The sequence below is a fragment of the Caretta caretta genome, chromosome 22 (genome assembly GCF_965140235.1).
Source record: "Caretta caretta isolate rCarCar2 chromosome 22, rCarCar1.hap1, whole genome shotgun sequence".
Classification (NCBI taxonomy): Eukaryota; Metazoa; Chordata; order Testudines; family Cheloniidae; genus Caretta; species Caretta caretta.
In genome coordinates, this window is record NC_134227.1 from 10,373,175 (window position 1) to 10,392,765 (window position 19,591).

A 19,591-nucleotide genomic window follows, 5' to 3' on the forward strand; every position below is an offset into this window, starting at 1 on the left:
TCCTGGGTGTCACCCCTTCTGAGACACAAATGCCACCATCCTGTTAGTCTCTAAGGTGCCACAAGTACTCCTTTTCTTTTTGCGAATACAGACTAACATGACTGCTACTCTGAAACCAACCTCAAACTAATTCATTGGATAACTTCTGCACTAGGATTGGAAGCGAAAACTGTATGAGCTCACAGCATTGCTGGCCTGTGCCTTTGTTTGGTAAGCCAAAATGACAGCTTTAAAAGTGTACCTAATTTTGCATCTACTGAAAATATTTGCTGTAGTACAGACAGTTCCATGAAACTGTATTTATCACAGCAGTTTGAATCAATAAATACTCAACCACTCATTTATACGCCATTCAAACCAAAACCAAGTGCAACTACGATCCTGTCATTATAGCTGAGCTGTGCAAAAGCCAAGAATAGCAGGAGGCAACATTGTCCCCTTTGCTTCACCAACGTATATTTAAATGAGAAATGATCAAAGGAAGCCATGAATGGAAAAGTTAACCGTAAGAGATTGGGAACCAAAAAAATGAAAGGGGAAAGTTCTGCAAGCGGACAAGTTTACACACAGGAGGGCAACGGTTGCTCAGTGGCTGGGATGGAAGCAGGGGACAAATGACACTAGCGATTGGGCAGTGAACCCTAAGAAGCCCAGATAACACACACATACCAGTATAAGACAACAGTATATTGTTCTAATAATTGATGTGGAGGACAGTGGGTACAGTACATCAGTACATCTTCAGTAACACAGGTCAGTAAAACATTGCCAGTGGATTCAATGCATCCTATCATAGGAGATATGAGAGGAGCAATAACTTCAGGACTCCTGCTCCATAGGGTGTCAGTTTCTAAAAATGTATTTGCAGTGTAACTGGTGAAAGAGAGTCATCCGTGTCACTACCTGATCTTTTCATACCAGACAACTTCATACGTAGCATGTAGGCACTGTGCAAAACCATCAGCTGAAATGTAAGGGGAGGCTTCAGAATAAATGGCAGCTCTGAACCATGGGAGAAAATCCTCTCTACTCCCTTGAACTGATATTCTATTACTATAGATTCACAGATTGCAAGGCCAGAAGGGACCACTCTGATCATCCAGTCTGACCTCCTGCATAGCACAGGCCAGAGAACTTCCCCAACATCCCTAGACCAGATTTTTTTAGACAAACATCCGATCTTGATTTAAAATTGGTCAGTGATGGAGAATCCCCTACAATCCTTGGTAAATTGTTCCAATAGTTAATTATTCTCTCATTTAAAAATGTAGGCCTTATTTTCAGCCTGAATTTGTCTAGCTTCAACTTCCAGCTATTGGATCATACACCTTTCTCTGCTAAGCAGATTGAGCTCTTTGAGTCTATCATGATAAGGCTGTTTTCCAATCCTTTAATCATTCTCATGCTCTTCTCTGAACCCTCTGCAATTTATTGATATCCTTCTTGAACTGTGGGCACCAGAACTGAATACAGTATTCCAGCAGCAGTCGCACAAGTGCCAAACATAGCATTAAAATAATTCCTCTAGTCCTACTTGAGATTCCCCTGTTTATGCATCCCAGGATTGCATTAGCTCTTTTGGCTGCAGTGTCATATAGGGAGCTCATGTTCAGCTGATTATCCACCACCAAGCCCAAATCTTTTTCAGAATCACTACTTCCCAGGATAGAGTCCCCCATCCTGTAAGTATGATCTACATTCTTAGTTCCTAGATGTATACATTTACCTGCATTTAAATGCACTGTTTGCTTGTGCCTAGTTTACAAAGCAATCCAGATCACTCTGAGTCAGTGACCTCTCCTCTGCTTCATTTACCACTCAATTTTTGTGCCATCTGCAAATTTTACCAGTGACAATTTTATGTCTTCTTCCAGGTCATTGATAAAAACGTTAAATAGCACAGGGCCAATAACTGATCAATATGGGACTCCACTGGAAACACACCAACTTAATGACAATTCCCCTTTCACAACTACATTTTGAGACCTATCAGTTAGCCAGTTTATAATCTATTTAATGTGTGTCATGTTAATTTTACATTGTTCTAGTTTTTTTTAATCAGAATGTTGTGTAGGACCGAATCAAACACCTTAGAGACATCTTAAGTCTATTACATCAGCACTATTATCTTTTTATCAACAAAACTTGTAATCTTATCAAAAAAAGATATCAAGTCAGTTTAACAGGATTTGTTTTCTATAAAACCATGTTATTTGCAACTGGAACGTTACCTCCCTTTAATTCTTTATTCATCAAATTCATATCAGCCATTACCTTGCCAGGGATCCATGTCAAGCTGACAGGCTTATAACTACCTGAGTGATCCTGTTTACCCTTGTTTAAAACTTGGCACAACATTAGCTTTCTTCCAGTCTTCTGGATCTTCCCCAGTGCTCCAAATCTTACTGAAAATCAACATTAATAGTCCAGCCAGCTGATCAGCCAGTTCTTTTAAAACTCTTGGAAGCAAGTTATCTGGATCTGCTCATTTAAAGACGTCTTCTTTAGTAGCTGCTGTTTAACATCACCCAGAGATACCAGTGGAAAGGGGAGTGTCATTATGACCATATGACAAGGCAATATAATCTGTTTCCCCCCCAATACAGAACAGAAACATTTATTGAACATTTTGCCTTCTCTGCTTTAATATTGATAATTCTACCATTTCCATCTAGTAATGGACCAACACTATTGTCAGGATTCTTTTTGTTCCTAATGTATTTAAAAAACTTGTTCTTATTGTCCTTAACTCTGCTGCCCACAGATTTCTCCTTGCGTCCCTTTGCTTCCTTTACCAATTTTCTACATTTCCTACCTGCTGATTTATATTTATTATCATCAACTTTCACTTCCTTTCATTTTTATATATATATTATACAGATGCCTTCACTTTCTTACGAAACCAGGTTGTTGTTTTTTTAACCAGTGCAGCCTTCTTCCTTGAGTATGGATTTTTGGTCATCTAGTAAGGCGTTCTTAAATAATTCCCAATTTTCAATCACATTTTTCTGATTAAGTTCTTCCTGCCAGCTGATCTGGCTCATAACTGTTTTCAACTTTGTGAAATTGGCCCTACTACAGCACCATGTGTGTGTGTGTGTGGGGGGGGTGTTACTGGTCTGGACTTAATTCTACTTGCACATTATAAATGTGATCAAGTCATGATCACTTGTATCTATGCTACCATTAACATTTAGTTCTGTGATCATTCCCTCTTCATCTGTTAAGACAAAGTCTAATAAAGAATTCCCCCGTGTTGGCTGTAACACTTTCTGAGTTAGGAAATTGTCATCTATAACATTTAGTAATTCCAGAGATGTTTTGTACTGGCAGCAAGAGACCTCCAGCATATGTCACTCACATTACAGGCCCCCCTGATCACAGAGCTTTTTTCCTAGACATTATGGTCTAGATAATACTGAGTCCTACCTCACTGCACATTTCTATGAGTCTATGATTATAGATAGGTGCACAGGAATGAGGTTGTCTTGTTCCCTAGTGTGTTATAGTGGTTGTTAGCAGACACCAATACTCCATCTTGTGCTTTATCTGTTAGGACATTGATCCATTAGCCTAGGATACTATTGGTGAATTTATACCCGAGTACCCATTTAACTAGGGGAGGTTTGGAGCAGGGTCTCTGTCTAAAAGCAAAAGGGCACGACACTCCACTGTTAATCCTGTTTAATGTGGTTGTTACGCCAATGAAATCATGGGCATTACACACATATGAAACCGAAGTGAAGATAGCAGTGAATCAATTCCATTGTCTCTAGTGATCATTATATAGATTAATGGATGTACTTAGCCTGTCCTAAACGTCATCACCACGGCTACAGAGTAACAGATATTACAGATGATTAGATATGCCACTTGCCTTCTCTGTGGGCAAGAATCTGCAGTTCTTGGAAGTGTCTTAGCAAACCTCTGTTCTCTATTAATATCTCATCCCCTTCCCTTTTTATATTTAAAAAGCATGGAACAACTACTAACTTTGCAAAGACACTAACGCATAGTGATTTGGCATCATCTTAACTTCCAGTAAATCCAAAAAAGCGGTTTTCAGTATACTTGCCAGCTTCGTAAATTCTGTATTAAGCTCAATTACTATTGTCACTTAGGTTTTATTTATTGTGTGTTTGGAGCTGAAAACATGGAGTACACCAGGGAGTTCATGAGCTAACACCAACAACAGACAACCATTCAGACACAGTACTTTAGGTGATGGCTCAGTACAGTGCGGGGAAGGATTTTATTTGCTTTCCATTAATGGAAAAGAGACAGTGGACAGGGAATGAGCGCTGGGGCAGCAAACCTGGAAAAGACTGATCCAGCGACCCAAACCAAGCGAGCTGGGGAAATGGGAAGATGCATTAATGAAAAACAGCCCTTCACCTTTGAGAGGTGGGTTAGAACTGAGAGACTTCAGCTGAAATAAATGAAATAAATGCATTTGATGAGGAACTGGAAGAAGAGGTTGGATATACCCTCGACCTATGAGGACCAAGGGCTGGGTTTTCAAAGGTCTTTAGGCACCTGAAGGATGTAGATAGGTGACCAGTGGGATTTTCAAAAACACCTAACCAACTTAGGCACTTCTGAAAATCCCACTAGGCACCTATCTACGTGTTTAGGTACCTAAAGACCTTTAAAAATCTGGCTCCCATATTCCTGACAATTACAGAGGGGGAAAGGTGCAAAACGGATGGTTTCTGACCAGCACAATGGGACCCCACCACTCCTGAGGCCCTTTTCGGCACTGTCGTCGTCATCAGCATTTACTAGGCATAACTACAGGTCTGAATGAAGCAAAGGAGAAGGGGACATGAGGAAGAGATGACTAAAGTGGAGTGAAATTTTTCAAACAGTTCAGTGATACAAAATGCAATTTTGGTTGACAAAAAAACCATTAGCAAATTTGAGACGAATATTTTCAACCACTCATCATGGCCAAAGGAGGAGATGGTGGTGTTGTCATCGCTCCCATAAGAGCTAGCGGTAAAGCACTGACATGGGAGGTAGGAAGCAAGCTACTGAATCCCTGTCCTGGAACAGACCTGAAACAGCCTGTTTGGAGGCACTGAAATTAGTCTAACTCGCAAGTCAAATAGATTTTGGCCTACAGATTTCAGATCTGCTTTACAATCCAACAAAAAAACAACTGATAGGATTAGTTCAGCCTTCTTGTAGACCCTAATTTTTGTTTATTTCTCAGTGTACATTATAATCCGCATTAAATGTTTTGCAGAACTTGTATATTTTCTGCTTACCCCTGTGGAGCTTAAAAGGTTTGCAAGTATAGTCCATAGATTTTGAAGGGGCACAGGTATAGCCTGTCCATTCCAGAGGCCTCAGGTGCTTGTACTCCTTTTCTTAAAGCTCTGTGCTTATCTCTATGGTTTGTCACTCCAAGTATTGTCTACAGAGTTTGCAAGGTTCACAGGCACATCATCCCTTTGAGGATTTTATACTGGTCTGTTTCCTAAAAGAAAGTCACCACTGTTATCTTTAGAGAGACTCTCCTTCTCTAGTAAAATGCACGTTAAATACGGTCCGTATTTTTAAAAGGTGAAAACCTAAATTAGCTTTGGTGGAAGGAAAACTAGACTTTACTTGCTTTTGACGCAGCATCCACTCTTCCCCAAGAAGGCTTCCTCAGATCTCAAGCATTTGTGTGTGTTGCTCTAGGGGATTCTATCTATCCCCTTATTTCTCAGAGAGAGAGAGAGAGAATGAATGTGTATGTGTGTTTAACAACAGTGATCCTGTTACCACAGTAACTGGATGCCCTGAAAATACCAACCATTTATCTAGCAATATTTTTAAAATGGTGCAATCTTACCCAAAATCACCTTTCTAGGACTGAACTTTTTAATAAAATTGTAATAAGTAACTCTACATTTGACTATTTTGCTTCAGAGCTATTAATCTGGCTTAGTTTGTATAGCCCCTAAAATAGAAACAAAAATAAAGAGATTTCAAAATATAAACATCAGTGAAAGAGTATTTTATACACTGACAAACAGAAAGCTTTCCCCAAATGATCATTTAAAAAAACCCTAATCTTATCTGTGAAATAATTCTGTTCACACTAATCAAATGATATTTACAGATGGGAAAGGGGGGAAATAGAATTTCCTAAATGCAACTTCTGGGTGGAAATCTGCCAAGCACAGCTGAGTTTGAGCTAGCCACTTTAAAGGTCTAGTGTTCAAAAGCTTTTGTTTGGTAATCAGTTGCAGAGTGAAATGACAAAATAAATGTCTTTTCAATAAGCCACACAAAAAACCCAAACTGTATCCATGTACTGTGCCCATCTTGGACTGCACAAGAGCTTCAATACAAACCAGAGCAAGCTTTTTCTGCCCATTTATCCGAGAGCTTTAATCTGTCGTTGCTGAGATAGCGGGTTTCTCTCTCACTTTCTACCACACTATTCACATTTGCAACAAAATACTTATAAACATTTCAGAGCTCTTATATTTACGTGGATTTAGACCAAACTAAACAATTATGTTTCTGAACCTGACTTGTAAACATTATGACTGGTTCTCCTTTAGTGGGCATTTTAAAAGATTTTTGTAAGCTGCTGTAACTAGCTCAACACCAATGCTAGTAGCAAATCCAAAGTACGACCAAGTGAAATCCGTTTCAGAATTTTTTCCCCCCTTTCAATTTTTTGGCCTGTGAGACAGGGCAGAGCGGCCCCGCACTGGTACCGCAGGGATTAACCCTTCCTTCCTAGCAGAGGAAGCTCTGGAAGCTCTGCTGGGCATGCTCCAACTGGAGAACAGGTATAAAAGCCTGCAGAGCTGCTCAGTTGGGGCTGATTGTCAGAGGGGAAGGAGGGACAGCCTGTGCTCCAGGATCCGGAGGCCAGACAAGCTGGGATGCACCATGATGCCCAGACGGAGTACATCACAGGAGAGGAACAGACCAGAGGACCCCCCGAATTGGAGAACCCAGAGGTTATGGTAGGAAGTGACTCAGGGGAACTTTAGAGGCAAACAGCTTTAGAGCCGCACAGAGGCTCAGCGTGTTTCGGGCGGATCCCCGCTAAGCCGGTGGCAAGGGGAACGTGCCACTACCAGGGCCCTGGGTCAGGACCTGGTGGAGAGGGCAGGCCCGGATCCCCCTACTAACCCCCAAACCACAGGAATCAAACGGACTCTGGCCACTAGGCCATGCTACCCTGTCCGAAAGGGGTGATTATATGGACACGGGCCTTTGGGCCACACTGTCCTGACACTTGAGGCGAGTTACATGGACTCTGGCTGCTAGGCTGTACTACCCCGCCTGCGGGGGAGGAGTTATATGGACTCTGGCCATTGGGCCGCACAGCTCCAATGCTGGGAGCGATTTATAGGGACTCTGGCCGTTAGGGCACACTACCCTGACCAAGGGCTGATTGTGTGGAGGGAGGCCATTAGGCTGCATCGGGCCGCCCCCAGAGAGGCGAGCATGTGAACTTGGGAGTGGCGAGGTTCTGACACCCCATCCCACCCCTGCCACAAAGGGGCAGCACAGTGTCAGGCCCGCCACAGGCTGACATGGACATATCCTGCCAGAATGTCTCCCCACAGTACTACCATCCTGTACAATATTTTAGACCCCTCGTTAAACTACACCAACATTAACACAGGGTCGAATCCTTTCTGACACCTAGTGTCCCAGGTGACAGAATGGAACCCTACCCTAGACATCAGGAGAGTACGTGAGAAGTTAGGGCGTGCAATATCTCCCCAGTAGGAATAATACTCGGCTCTGCTGCTCTTTCCATCTCTTTCACTGAATCCAGATGCTGCAAGTTTCTCTGCTTTCTAAGGGCTTATCTACACTGCCCCGCAATTCAGACTACAGGGCCCTGAATAGCAGCACGCACCAAAGTACTGAGCTGTAATTCCTCTGTAAGGATGCCGTGGAACAAACTAAAAGGCTCCTAGTCTGTGTTAACATAGTGCTCTTCGAACAGGACTACGTTAATGCGAACTAGGAACCTTTTAGATTGCACCTGCAGCGTCCACACGGGGGAGTTACAGTGCACCACATTGATATGCGCACCTAGTCCAAACAATGGGGCCGTATAGACGGAGTCTAAGTGTTTGAAAGATGGGAGCATGGACCAAGACAAGAGAGCTGATAAGGAGAAAGTCAGGTGGGTTGGGAGGAATTATCATTTGGAAGAATGGGTGAGTGGTTATATTTCATTGCTTCGTGCCATGGTTCCAGTGACATCAGTTTCATTCAGATAAACACTTTAGTGAGAGATTCAGGGGCCCAGAACTTCTCAGCAGGTGGCCCATGATTCACAGTCTTGGGATTCGCTGCAGCTCCTGGATCCATCGGGAGGCTCAGGGATGGCAGGCTGGGAGGTGGTGACTCCTTCTGTCCAATGTGCAGTTGCCCACAGCGATCCACCTTCTTTTCATTTAGGTGCCAAATTTCAGAAATGGACTCTCCTTAGGGCTATCCTTGAAAAGCACCCTGGAGCTTCAGCAGAAACAGCAGCCTTCCTCTTTGGTGTGTCATTATGGGCATATAACATCAGCGTCATGCATGTTGTACTAGCTACCAGCCCATTTCTTGGTATGATTCTTAGCTGTTGGGTATCACCTTTAAAATTCTGAAGTTTAGAGGCCCAGTTACACTAAGAGGGACCTAGTTAATCCTGAGAGAGCTCCACAAGGTAGCTCTGCCTAGCAGGGCCAAAGCTGTACTCTTCAGGACCACAGGCAGCACATTCACAGATGAAAACCTCTGTACACTGTTCTGGTGGCCCACTTGAGAGGGTGAGCTTCAGGGAGGGATACAAGGCCTATCTGCTGAATCAGGATCCTTAATTGAGTTAGCTACTGAGCTAATAATGCTTGATGTCTTCAAACACTTTCGAAGTGCGTATGTGCTACGGCCCGAGGTGCAAGGTAATAGAAATGCCATATATTTTAATTAAGGCTAGGTTTTTCAAAGAGACCTAAGGGAGTTAGGCACCCAAAACTTATTGAAGTTCAACTCCTTTAGGCCCTTTGGTAAACCTCAGCCTCAATCCTTAGATTGTTAAACACAATCCAGTTGGCGGAGACCTGGGCAGGTAACCTCCATTAGAATTGCAGTCTTGTCTTGTTAGCAATTGCATTGCTCTTTTAATCTATCATCTAGTCTCCAGCTGGCAACAACAGGGTGATATGGTATCTGTGATATGCCCACAAAGTACAAGCAGTTTTGAAAGCCACCCATCTGTGAAATTTCAGCCCCTTCCCTCACTCCCAAAGGCATTCATACTATTTTGTGCAAATATAATTTGAAAAATGGCCTTCTAACTTTGTGGGAAAACAGCCCCTTCCCACATAACATAGTTAAGATAAGCTGTAACCTATTGTAAATAGGCCTATGACTTACACTTACCCATAGTCTTCAGGAACCTGACAGTAGAACCAAATATAGAGATTCAAAATGAGAAGGAGAAACTGGAGCTATTCCCAGTGATGCCCACTACTGGGTCAACAAATTGTGTGCTTAAAAAGGGCCAACTTGGGTGATGTTAGGGGGAAATGCTAGACACAGGGTAGAAAAATAACCAATACCTTCTGGCACTACATCCACCGCAGTTTACTTCCACCCAAAATGCAATAGGTCTCTCCACAAGCATCAATGCCAGTCAATATAATAGAACAGTTTGCACTATTTGCACCTGAGGATCTACAAGGATGCGGAAGAGTTCCTAACCCTATGGTAACACAAGGGGAACCTGGGGTACAAAGAGGTGAATTTACCTGTCCCAGGCATTTAAGATACCACAGTAATAGGTGCCATGTAAGAACGAGAACCTCAATCTCCTGATTCGCAGTTGCAAGTTTTTATCAACAGAATATACTGTCCTCTATGTTCACACTCATACACTTCTTCTATTTATTCATACACCTCTACCCCAATATAAAGCTGTCCTTGGGAGCCAAAAAATCTTACCGCGTTATAGATGAAACCACATTATATCGAACTTGCTTTGATCCACCGTAGCGCGCAGCCCCGCCCCCCTGTAGCACTGCTTTACCGCATTATATCCAAATTCATGTTATATTGGGTCGCATTATATCGGGGCAGAGGTGTACTTCGTGTGTACACCTAACGTATGCACACATCCCTAATACGTATGCAGATATATACATACACTCTAAGTATGCATGCAGATAAGAGATCTCCAGGCTAAATATTTTATAGCTTTCCACATACTGTAGTTAGGGTTGTTTGCTGAACAACTCATCTCTCTGTTTCAAGCTCAGTATTTCTCTCCTTAAAAATTATCCACCTGCTGCACAACACAAAGCATTCTTCTGCGGCCTGCACCAATGAAGAGGTAAAAAAATGCACACCAAAGTAGCAACACATCAAAATATTATGAGGCCATGTTATTTAACATAATGCAATAGTTATGCAATACAAGGGGGGGAAAAAACATGACATTTACCTGACAAGAGATCTGCACAAGGTAGACCAGTTCCTTGGATTCACAGCCGTTCCTTGTTACTTCATTCTGTTCCTCCGGGAGTGAAAGCTACACCAAGGAGCAGGTAGGGGGAGGGTAGAAGAGAAAGAGAGACAGAGACCAGGTCAGTGAGCAGGGATAAGCCAGGCATGTAATAATGCTTGAAGCACCACATTCACATCAACTTGCTTCGAGACATGCTGGGTATCAGGAACCAGGATTGTGCTTGTCTGACTGGAGCTGCGAGACTGAAAATATTCAGTATTTACCAGATATACAGACCTTGCAAAACACAATTTGATTTCGTATCTCAGCTGACAGTTTTTTAAATATACGGTGCACCAGTCAAACAATTGTCAGCAAGCACAGAGTGAGAGCCCAGGATTAATTCTCTAGAAGTCTGTAAAACTAAATGCCCACTGGAAATATTCCCCATAAATATTCATGCATCAGATACCAGTGATCTTTTTTCTAGCTACCCACTTTATTCCATTTTTATTTTATATGTTGGGGCAGGCATTAGATAATAAAACATGTCTCCAGATTTCAACATTATCAAGTAATTTACCACAACAGAGTGCTTTACAGCATCATTCATCAAATACAAAGATCCATTAAGCACACTATTACCATGAGCTTTTTTCAAAGCAGTGACAGAGATTTAACCATATCATTCCTGTTCATGTAACGGGAGGTAGAGTACCTAAATCTCAGGCCTTGTCCGCACTTAAAAGCTTTGCTGGTATAGCTCTACAAGCAAACCCTCCAAGTATAGATGCAGTTTATACGAGCAAAAAGATCCTTTGTATACCAGTTCCCCAAGAGAAATAAGCTATACTGACACAAGGATGTTATTTTGCTGGTATAATGGGGTCTACACTAGAGCTTTTGTCAGTATAATTTATATTGCCCCCTCCACCCCAAAAAATCACAATATAGCTATGCCAGAAAAATTCTTTTTCTCTCTGAAAATTACCCCAAGGTTCTGACTTAACACCACGAAAGAAACTGGATTCCCATGGCACCACACTCCATTCCATTTAATTTAACTCACCCAATCCTAAGTATGGCAAGGACTATGGTCCCCCATCTGGGATCCTCAGGAACACTAGCCAAGGCCAATGTCTCATGAGCGATGAGGTGGATGAGATACAGTACTTAGGCTCCACAGAGGAGCAAGCTATGGAGCAGCCACCTTACACACCTGAATTCCCCATCCAGTAGTTTTAAGTCAAAATCTTAACCTTCTGGATTTTTGTTTTGGGTGGCTTTTTTTTTTTAAGCACTTATGAACCTCATAAGAGACATTTACATGGAGAAAGCTGGGAAGTTAGATGCTGCAGTTCTCTCCACTATTGGCTTCTCTGGCAGTTCCCAACCCACTGCTCTCTAAAACGTAAGCAGGAGGCTCCAGTAAAAATAGCGCGTAGTAGTGCCACGCAGCATGAAAATGCCGTCAGCTGATCTGAGATGCTCTATCAGCTTCCCATGGCAAACGGACACTCTCTCAGCTTCCTCGTTATGGGCTGAATTCTGTTGCAACATGCGCTACCGTGCACTCTGAGTACAACGTGGCTGTACAGCACGGAATATGGCCCTATGATCTGACCTTCACTTAACATTCTCGCACTTTCAACCAACAATGCTATGAGCCCCTTTCCTCTTGACTCCTCTATCAGCTCCCTTTGTGCCCATCTCCAAAGCCTGCTAGCCTGGGAGTTGGGGGGGGGGTAAAAAACCCTTCGGTATTTAAACTCCTGATGAAATCAACAAGAGCTTGTGATTGAAAATCAAAGAACTTCTCACTGGAGACGCTTAACAGGAATAATGAAAAAGAGATAAAATCATAAGATGCATGCTTGGTAATTAATTTTTTACATATAAACATTCTGTCTGAAACCACTTTGCACTTATACCAAGATACCATGAACGTTTTCCTCCAAAAACGTTATAAGGTGGGCAAGCATTTTACCCTGTTTTGCCTATTTGACAGATGGGAACACCGAGGCAAGGAATGTATCCAGTGTCAAACAGTGAATCAGCCGCAGACCCAGGAATAGAACCTTAGGAGGTTCACACTGACCAATAGACCAGCTTGCTCCAAATATCTCCTGGGCATATGTCCATATTAGTCACTGCCAATAAAAGGTCATTTTTAAATCTTAATGAAAGTTGGGGGGAGGGGAGAAATAGCAGTATATTTTACTGGTTTTGATAACCCATAATAAAGATGGCTTAAATATTTTTTGAGAAAATAGAAGTTTAAAATTGTACCCAAACAATTTAAGACTATCCACAGTTGCAGGCCAATTACCTGAGACATCCAAAATATACCCCTTGAAAAATACGGTTTATAAAAGAATCACAGAGCTTCAGAAAAACCAATATTACCTTCTGTGAAAGGGGCACTGAACCTAATGAAATAGCTCATCCTCTCTCTCACACACACATACACACGCTTTCCAGGAAGAGAGGCCCATCCTCATAATCCTGCTGGCTCATAGGGTGGTAATTAAGTTGAACAGTGGACGCATTAGTTATACTTGCCAGAAGAATTATTTGCTTCCTCTTTCAAGCAAAAATAAATTCAGCTTTAAAAAAAAAAAAGAATGAATGGCTTGAACTTTGCTTGCTGGGAAATTTGCACCTAACTGATCCATCTATAATACTTAAACTTGTCAGGAGCAAAACTAATCCAGGCAAAAACTGAAAGAGACAAGAGTGAAAGAGATCAAGCAAATGAGTGGCCTATCAGTTCACAGCAGCAGCAGAAGTCTTGATTCTCCCTATAACCTATCTTCCCTTTGCATCTTTAGATTAGGTAGCCACAGAACATATTAAACAAAAGTGACAAAATGTGCCAAGAAATTAAACAAATTCTGCATCTGTAAGACATAATGTCCTGAATTTTAACTACTCTTCTGCTCGCTACATACAGTATGGTAGGAAACAAAAAGGAGTCTTGGGCCAGGAAACACCTTAGGCTTTGGACCATTTATTTTATACTCAAGGTATTAAATACTGAGTTTCTCTCACACGTGTCCCTTCCACAGTGCAAATTTTCTGCTGCTCTTAAGCAGTCTAGCCTGTTTAGCAAATGAAAAGTCTCCATTAAGGGATTATTTGTATGAGAAACAAAGAGGGGGCCCCCAGTATTTGTGCCTGACTGATGGGGTGAATAGACAATTTAGGAAAACAACCTGCCTAAAATGAAGGACATTTAAAACATCTTGTATTGCAACTGCTGTTCCTGCTGTCAAGGATAAGAATCTTCAGAGAGTTCCTGAAGGTGAAGACAATTCTGCTCTTGGTGTCAACTCCATCCTCATTTATTGTCTCATTTCCTTTGCTCTCCAACCCTCGCTCCTAAAAAACGCTTTGAGTTTCTCCCCCTCTCTCATCCTCACACCCTCTTCCCTGCTACTGCTTACTACTTGGGCTAATCTCCCTCTTGTCCTCCAGACAACCTCCAGCTATCAATCGTCCTGCAAAGCGCACTTTTCCTTCCAGCAGGATAGATGGAACTGTAAAACTTCAAGACTATTCAAACAGTTCTGTCCCTGTCTGAAAGAGGTTGTTCAGCACTGGGTATGCCCTTGTCATAAATATAAAGGGAAGGGTAAACCCCTTTAAAATCCCTCCTGGCCAGAGGAAAAATCCTCTTACCTGTAAAGGGTTAAGAAGCTAAAGGTAACCTCGCTGGCACCTGACCAAAATGACCAATGAGGAGACAAGATACTTTCAAAAGCTGGGAGGAGGGAGAAAAACAAAGGGTCTGTGTCTGTCTGTATGCTGCTTTTGCCGGGGACAGAACAGGAATGGAGTCTTAGAACTTTTAGTAAGTAATCTAACAAATTTATTTGAGCGTGAGCTTTCGTGAGCTGCAGCTCGCTTCGTCGGATGCATTCAGTGGAAAATACAGTGGGGAGATTTATATACATAGAGAACATGAAACAATGGGTGTTACCATACACACTGTAACGAGAGTGATCACTTAAGGTTCCTTCTCCGCTCTGAACTCTAGGGTACAGAAATGGGGACCTGCATGTCTCTAAGGTGCCACAAGTACTCCTTTTCTTTTTGAAACCTGATAGTTTGTATGGTAACTTCCAACTTATCTGTATGTGTATACATATCTATATCTATATATCTTACTATATGTTCCATTCTATGCATCTGATGAAGTGAGCTGTGGCTCACGAAAGCTTATGCTCAAATAAATTGGTTAGTCTCTAAGGTGCCACAAGTACTCCTTTTCTTTTTGCGAATACAGACTAACACGGCTGTTACTCTGAAACCTAGCTAGGTATGTGTTAGATTGATTTCTTTAAATGGCTGAGAAAAGAGCTGTACTGAATAGAATGACTATTCCTGTCTGTGTGTCTTTTTTGTAACTTAAGGTTTTGCCTAGAGGGATTCTCTATGTTTTGAATCTAATTACCCTGTAAGGTATCTACCATCCTGATTTTACAGAGGTGATTCCTTTACTTCTATTAAAAGTCTTCTTGTAAGAAAACTGAATGCTTTTTCATTGTTCTAAGATCTAAGGGTTTGGGTCTGTGGTCACCTATGCAAATTGATGAGGATTTTTACCAAACCTTCCCCAGGAAATGGGGTGCAAGGGTTGGGAGGATTTTGGGGGGAAAGACATGTCCAAACTATGTTTTCCCAGTAAACCCAGATAAAGTTTGGTGGTGGCAGTGGAAATCCAAGAGTAAAATAATTTTGTACCTTGAGGAAGTTTTAACCTAAGCTGGTAAAAGTAAGCTTAGGAGGTTTTCATGCAGGTCCCCACATCTGTACCCTAGAGTTCAGAGTGGGGAAGGAACCTTGACAGCCCTGCTGCCTGTTAATATGACTGAATATCATGATAAATTTCAGAGTAGTAGCCGTGTTAGTCTGTATTCGCAAAAAGAAAAGGAGTACTAGTACTTGGTTAGTCTCCAAGGTGACACTAGTTCTCCTTATCATGATAAAGTTATTCAGTTCTGCATTTGTGCCCAGGTTTTTCCCCACTAACGTTTTATTTGCAGCCAAAACTTAACATTAGAAGTGCTGCAGCATATCGAGTACACCTGAATGGTAACAGCAAAAACACACAGTTAAGGGAAAACTAAAGAGTTTGAAATATTTTCCACATTTGTAAAATACCTGGGTGCTCCAGTCCAGTTAAAAAAGTGGGTTTCTTTTTCATGGAGAAATCCACCCAACCCCAATCTTTGGCCCACATTTAAGTGTGATAAGAAAGGAGGTGCAAATTAGTCCTGCTTAGACACACACACACTCATTCTACCAACCTATAAGGGAAGCTACATCAGTATAAGCTCCACGTGGAGGAGTTTGCACCAGTGTAACTACATTGGTGGAGTTACATCAGTGTCCATGTTCTGAATGTAGATATGACCACACTTGGTGCGTCTTCCTGCCCTCGGTAAATCAAGTTAAGTTGGGGATTACTTTATATTACATTTTCTTTCTGCTCCTTACAGTGTAAGTTACAACCATTCAGACTGCCTTACACTGGCACCTGTAGAGTAAGGTAGGTGGGAGTCAAAGAGAGGGAAAAGTGTATCTAACTCACAGCCCCCTTTCACATCACCTCTGAATTTGGCCCTTTATCTACTGAAATTCACTTCCTGTCTATTAATTAAGAGCTTGCTGAATTGCTGATGCCCCTCTAGTAAACAGGCAAGGGATTATCTAAGAACAATGTATTTAGCGATAGTATCCAGCCTCCAAGGAGAGAAAGTATGTCATCTAGATACCATTCCCATTAGAACAATGAGCCAGTATTGAGGTCTCTGAAAACAAGCTACCCAGCTGTTTTTATATGTTCTGCGGCAATAGAGCAAAGTGTGCACAGAATATTGCATTAGGCTGCATACTGCTAGCAACTAGCTGATTATTTCTGCTCTTTAATACCTGATGTGACATGACGGGTCATTCCCTAGTAATTTTCTTTCTTTCTAATTGGGTCTCTAATGAGAAGTGAAATTTTAAATGTATCATATTCCCTTGCATATACGCAAACTCCCTAATTTTGGTTTGTAAAAACTCACAAAATGAATGCCTGGCATAGGAACTGGCCATGCTACTCTCTGTGCAGCCAATCCCACATCCCTTGGTAAAAGAAAAGGAGCAGAGTTGCAGAAGAACCTGTTGAGCAGGATAGGAGGTAAGGGAAAACAAGTGGCTTCTGAAACAGCTTCTTCATGTAAAACCCTACCCCCACACCTCATTGCCAAAAAAAACCCTGAAAATTATGGCAGAAATGTCTCAGTCCATATAGATGACTGAACGGGAAGTTGTTACAGTATGTTTCATTAGGTTTACCTTTTACTGTACCTTTCTCTGCAGCAAAACATTCCAGTAGTATGAACAATATTTTGCATACTCCCTTTTCCTCGGCTGAACAATTGCTTTCTTTCTTTTTTTTTTTTTTTTGCTCTCTAAATAGCGTTACTACACAGTATATTAGTATCTTATTTGACTCCGCCCTATTTAGGAGCTTTTCACTCCAAGCGTCTCTCGGAGACACAACAGTCTAAAGAGAACATGTGCATAAAGAACGTAACATAAGAATGGCCATTCTGGGTCAGACCAAAGGTCAGTCCAGCCCAGTATGCTGTCTTCTGACAGTGACCAAAGCCGGATGCTTCAGAGGAAATAGAACAAGGCAATTTATCAAACAATCATCCCTGTCAACAAATCCCTCCTTCTGGCAGTCAGAAGTTTAGGGTCACCCAGAGCACGGCATTGTGTCCCTGACCATCTTGACAAATGGTCATTGATGGACCTATCCTCCACGAACCTTATCTAATTCTTTCTTTTGAACCCAGTTATACTTTTGGCCTTCACAATATCCCATGGCAATGAGTTCCACAGGTTGACTATGAGTTGTGTGAAGAAATACTGCCTTATGTTGTATTAAACCTGCTGCCTATTAATTCCATTGGGTGACCCCTGGTTCATGTGCTACGTCAAGGGGGCAAAGAACACTTCCCTATTCGCTTTCTCTACACCATTTATGATTTTATAGACCTCTGTCATATCCCCCCTTAGTTGTCTCTTTTCCAAGCCAAACAGACCCAGTTTTTTTCATCTCTTCTCCTATGGAAACTGTTCCATAGCCTTTATCATATTTGTTCTCTTCTCTGTATTTTTTTTTTCCAATTCCAATATACCTTTTTTGAGACAGGGCGATCAGAATTGCACTCAACATTCTTATAGGCCTGATCCAAAGCCCACTGAACTCAAAGGAAAGCCTCCCACTGACGCTGGTGGATTTTGGACCAGGTCCTATGGGCCGAACTGACTGACCCCAACCTGGGCAAATTGTTTTGTTCTTCTTAGAAAACAAGCCAGAGACAGTCATTGCTACAAGAAAAGGGTACTCTCCTCCCCTCCCAGCCCCCGGACTTCAGCTGGATCATCTAAGCAAGCACCGAATGGAAACAGCAGTCTCCAACAATTTATAGGCAGTTTAACATGTTTCATATCACTTGAAATGCTCACTTTTCACCTTCAAAATCACAGTCTAGAGCTTCCTGAAAATAACAAACAATTATGTAGTGGTATGTTTGGGAGATGTGTGCTCAGCTAACATAAGTAGATATGTATCAGAGGGGTAGCCGTGTTAGTCTGGATCTGTAAAAATGGCAAAGAGTCCTGTGGCACCTTATAGACTAACAGACGTATTGGAGCATTAGCTTTTGTGGGTGAATACACGAATGCATCTGACAAAGTGGGGATTCACCCACAAAAGCTAATGCTCCAATAAGTCTGTTAGTCTATAAGGTGCCACAGGACTCTTTGCCATAAGTAGATATAATTGACTTTGTTGATCTTTTTGATTAGACAGCATAATCTTTTCAATGGCAGCATTTTATAATGAGACATGCTAAGATTATGAGGTCACGAGAGAAAAAAGTTAGATCTGCAGATAAACATGGCAAAATGTTTAAATAGGTGCCAAGACTGTGAAGAAAACACTCGAAGACTGAACTGCAGAATATGGTACTCACTTAATTACAGACAGGGAAATGGATAACAGCAGCAAAGGAATTCTAAGAGAATGCTGCAAGAACACACTTTTCCAATTTAAAGATGGCTTTAGGAATAAATTATGCACTGACAGTTGCATGCAAACTCCCAGTGCTATAAATTTATGCCATATTATCAATCAGCTACACGGGCAAAGACAAGTTTCTGAGCATCCATTCTGCATTATTGGACATGCCAATGAAGGATGGAAGACTGCAAACATCCTATAGACCTGTGTTAGGTTTCTGTTTGCTTCAGCTGTAGTTTGTCAGAGAGCTGGCATTCATTTTTCTTCCGCCTTCAAATTCACACGTCACTGTGTACAGCTGACTGTAGTAAGTACCATAGTTCCTAATATAACGATCCACTGAACAATAGCTAACTATAATAAACTGAATAGCAGCAAAGAGTTCCAAAACTAGAAGACCAGCCAAAACAACAAGCATGATCTCACTGTGTCAGTCCACTTAATGGGAATAGTTCCACCCTTGGTATCTTGAAAGGCAACACTAAATTATATATCCTGCTTACATATATTTTGCAGAAAAAAACAATGGTTGCCAGCCAAGACTTTATCGATCATTTATACAGACAATGCTAGCGGGGAAAAAATAAAAAAAAACCTTTCTACTTCATTGGCCCCTTCATTGTCTGGGATAAAGCAGCTCATCTCTAGTAAGCTAGCAGCTAAACAGAGTGATTAAATAAGTCTCCTGCAGAGAAGAATTTATTGGCTTTCTGGATTTCTCTTCTAGAAATAGATCATGAAAAAACCAGGTGTTCACAGCTTATGGTACAACACGGTCTAGAAGTGTGATTTAAATTATGTATTTTAATACTGTAAACATTTTTACAACACATGCACAGAATTTCTAAATTATGTTGCTTTTCTTGCAATGGGACAAAAAAGAAGTCATTTGCCCTCTCCGAAGAGACTTGGAAAGTTTCATCCTGGTAGCTCTACATGAGTAAGCTGTTGTACCGATCTGTGGCACAACGGCATTTGGACCAATGGCAGGCATTTTAAAATCTCATTCATTTATCTGGAACTCCACATCACAAACCCTG

The 19,591-nt window shown here is 41.6% G+C and overlaps 1 protein-coding gene across 9 annotated transcripts in view; it reads right to left on the reverse strand.

Annotated features, from left to right (window-relative positions):
* The window catches only part of ARHGAP32 (Rho GTPase activating protein 32), a 400,497-nt gene that overhangs the window by 126,554 nt on the left and 254,352 nt on the right, over window positions 1-19,591 (reverse strand). For all 9 annotated transcript variants that reach the window (XM_048827358.2, XM_075122285.1, XM_075122286.1 and 6 more), the window contains one exon: window positions 10,463-10,549. In XM_048827358.2, the coding sequence (XP_048683315.2) occupies window positions 10,463-10,549 (87 nt within the window). The remainder of the gene's footprint in view (window positions 1-10,462; window positions 10,550-19,591) is intronic.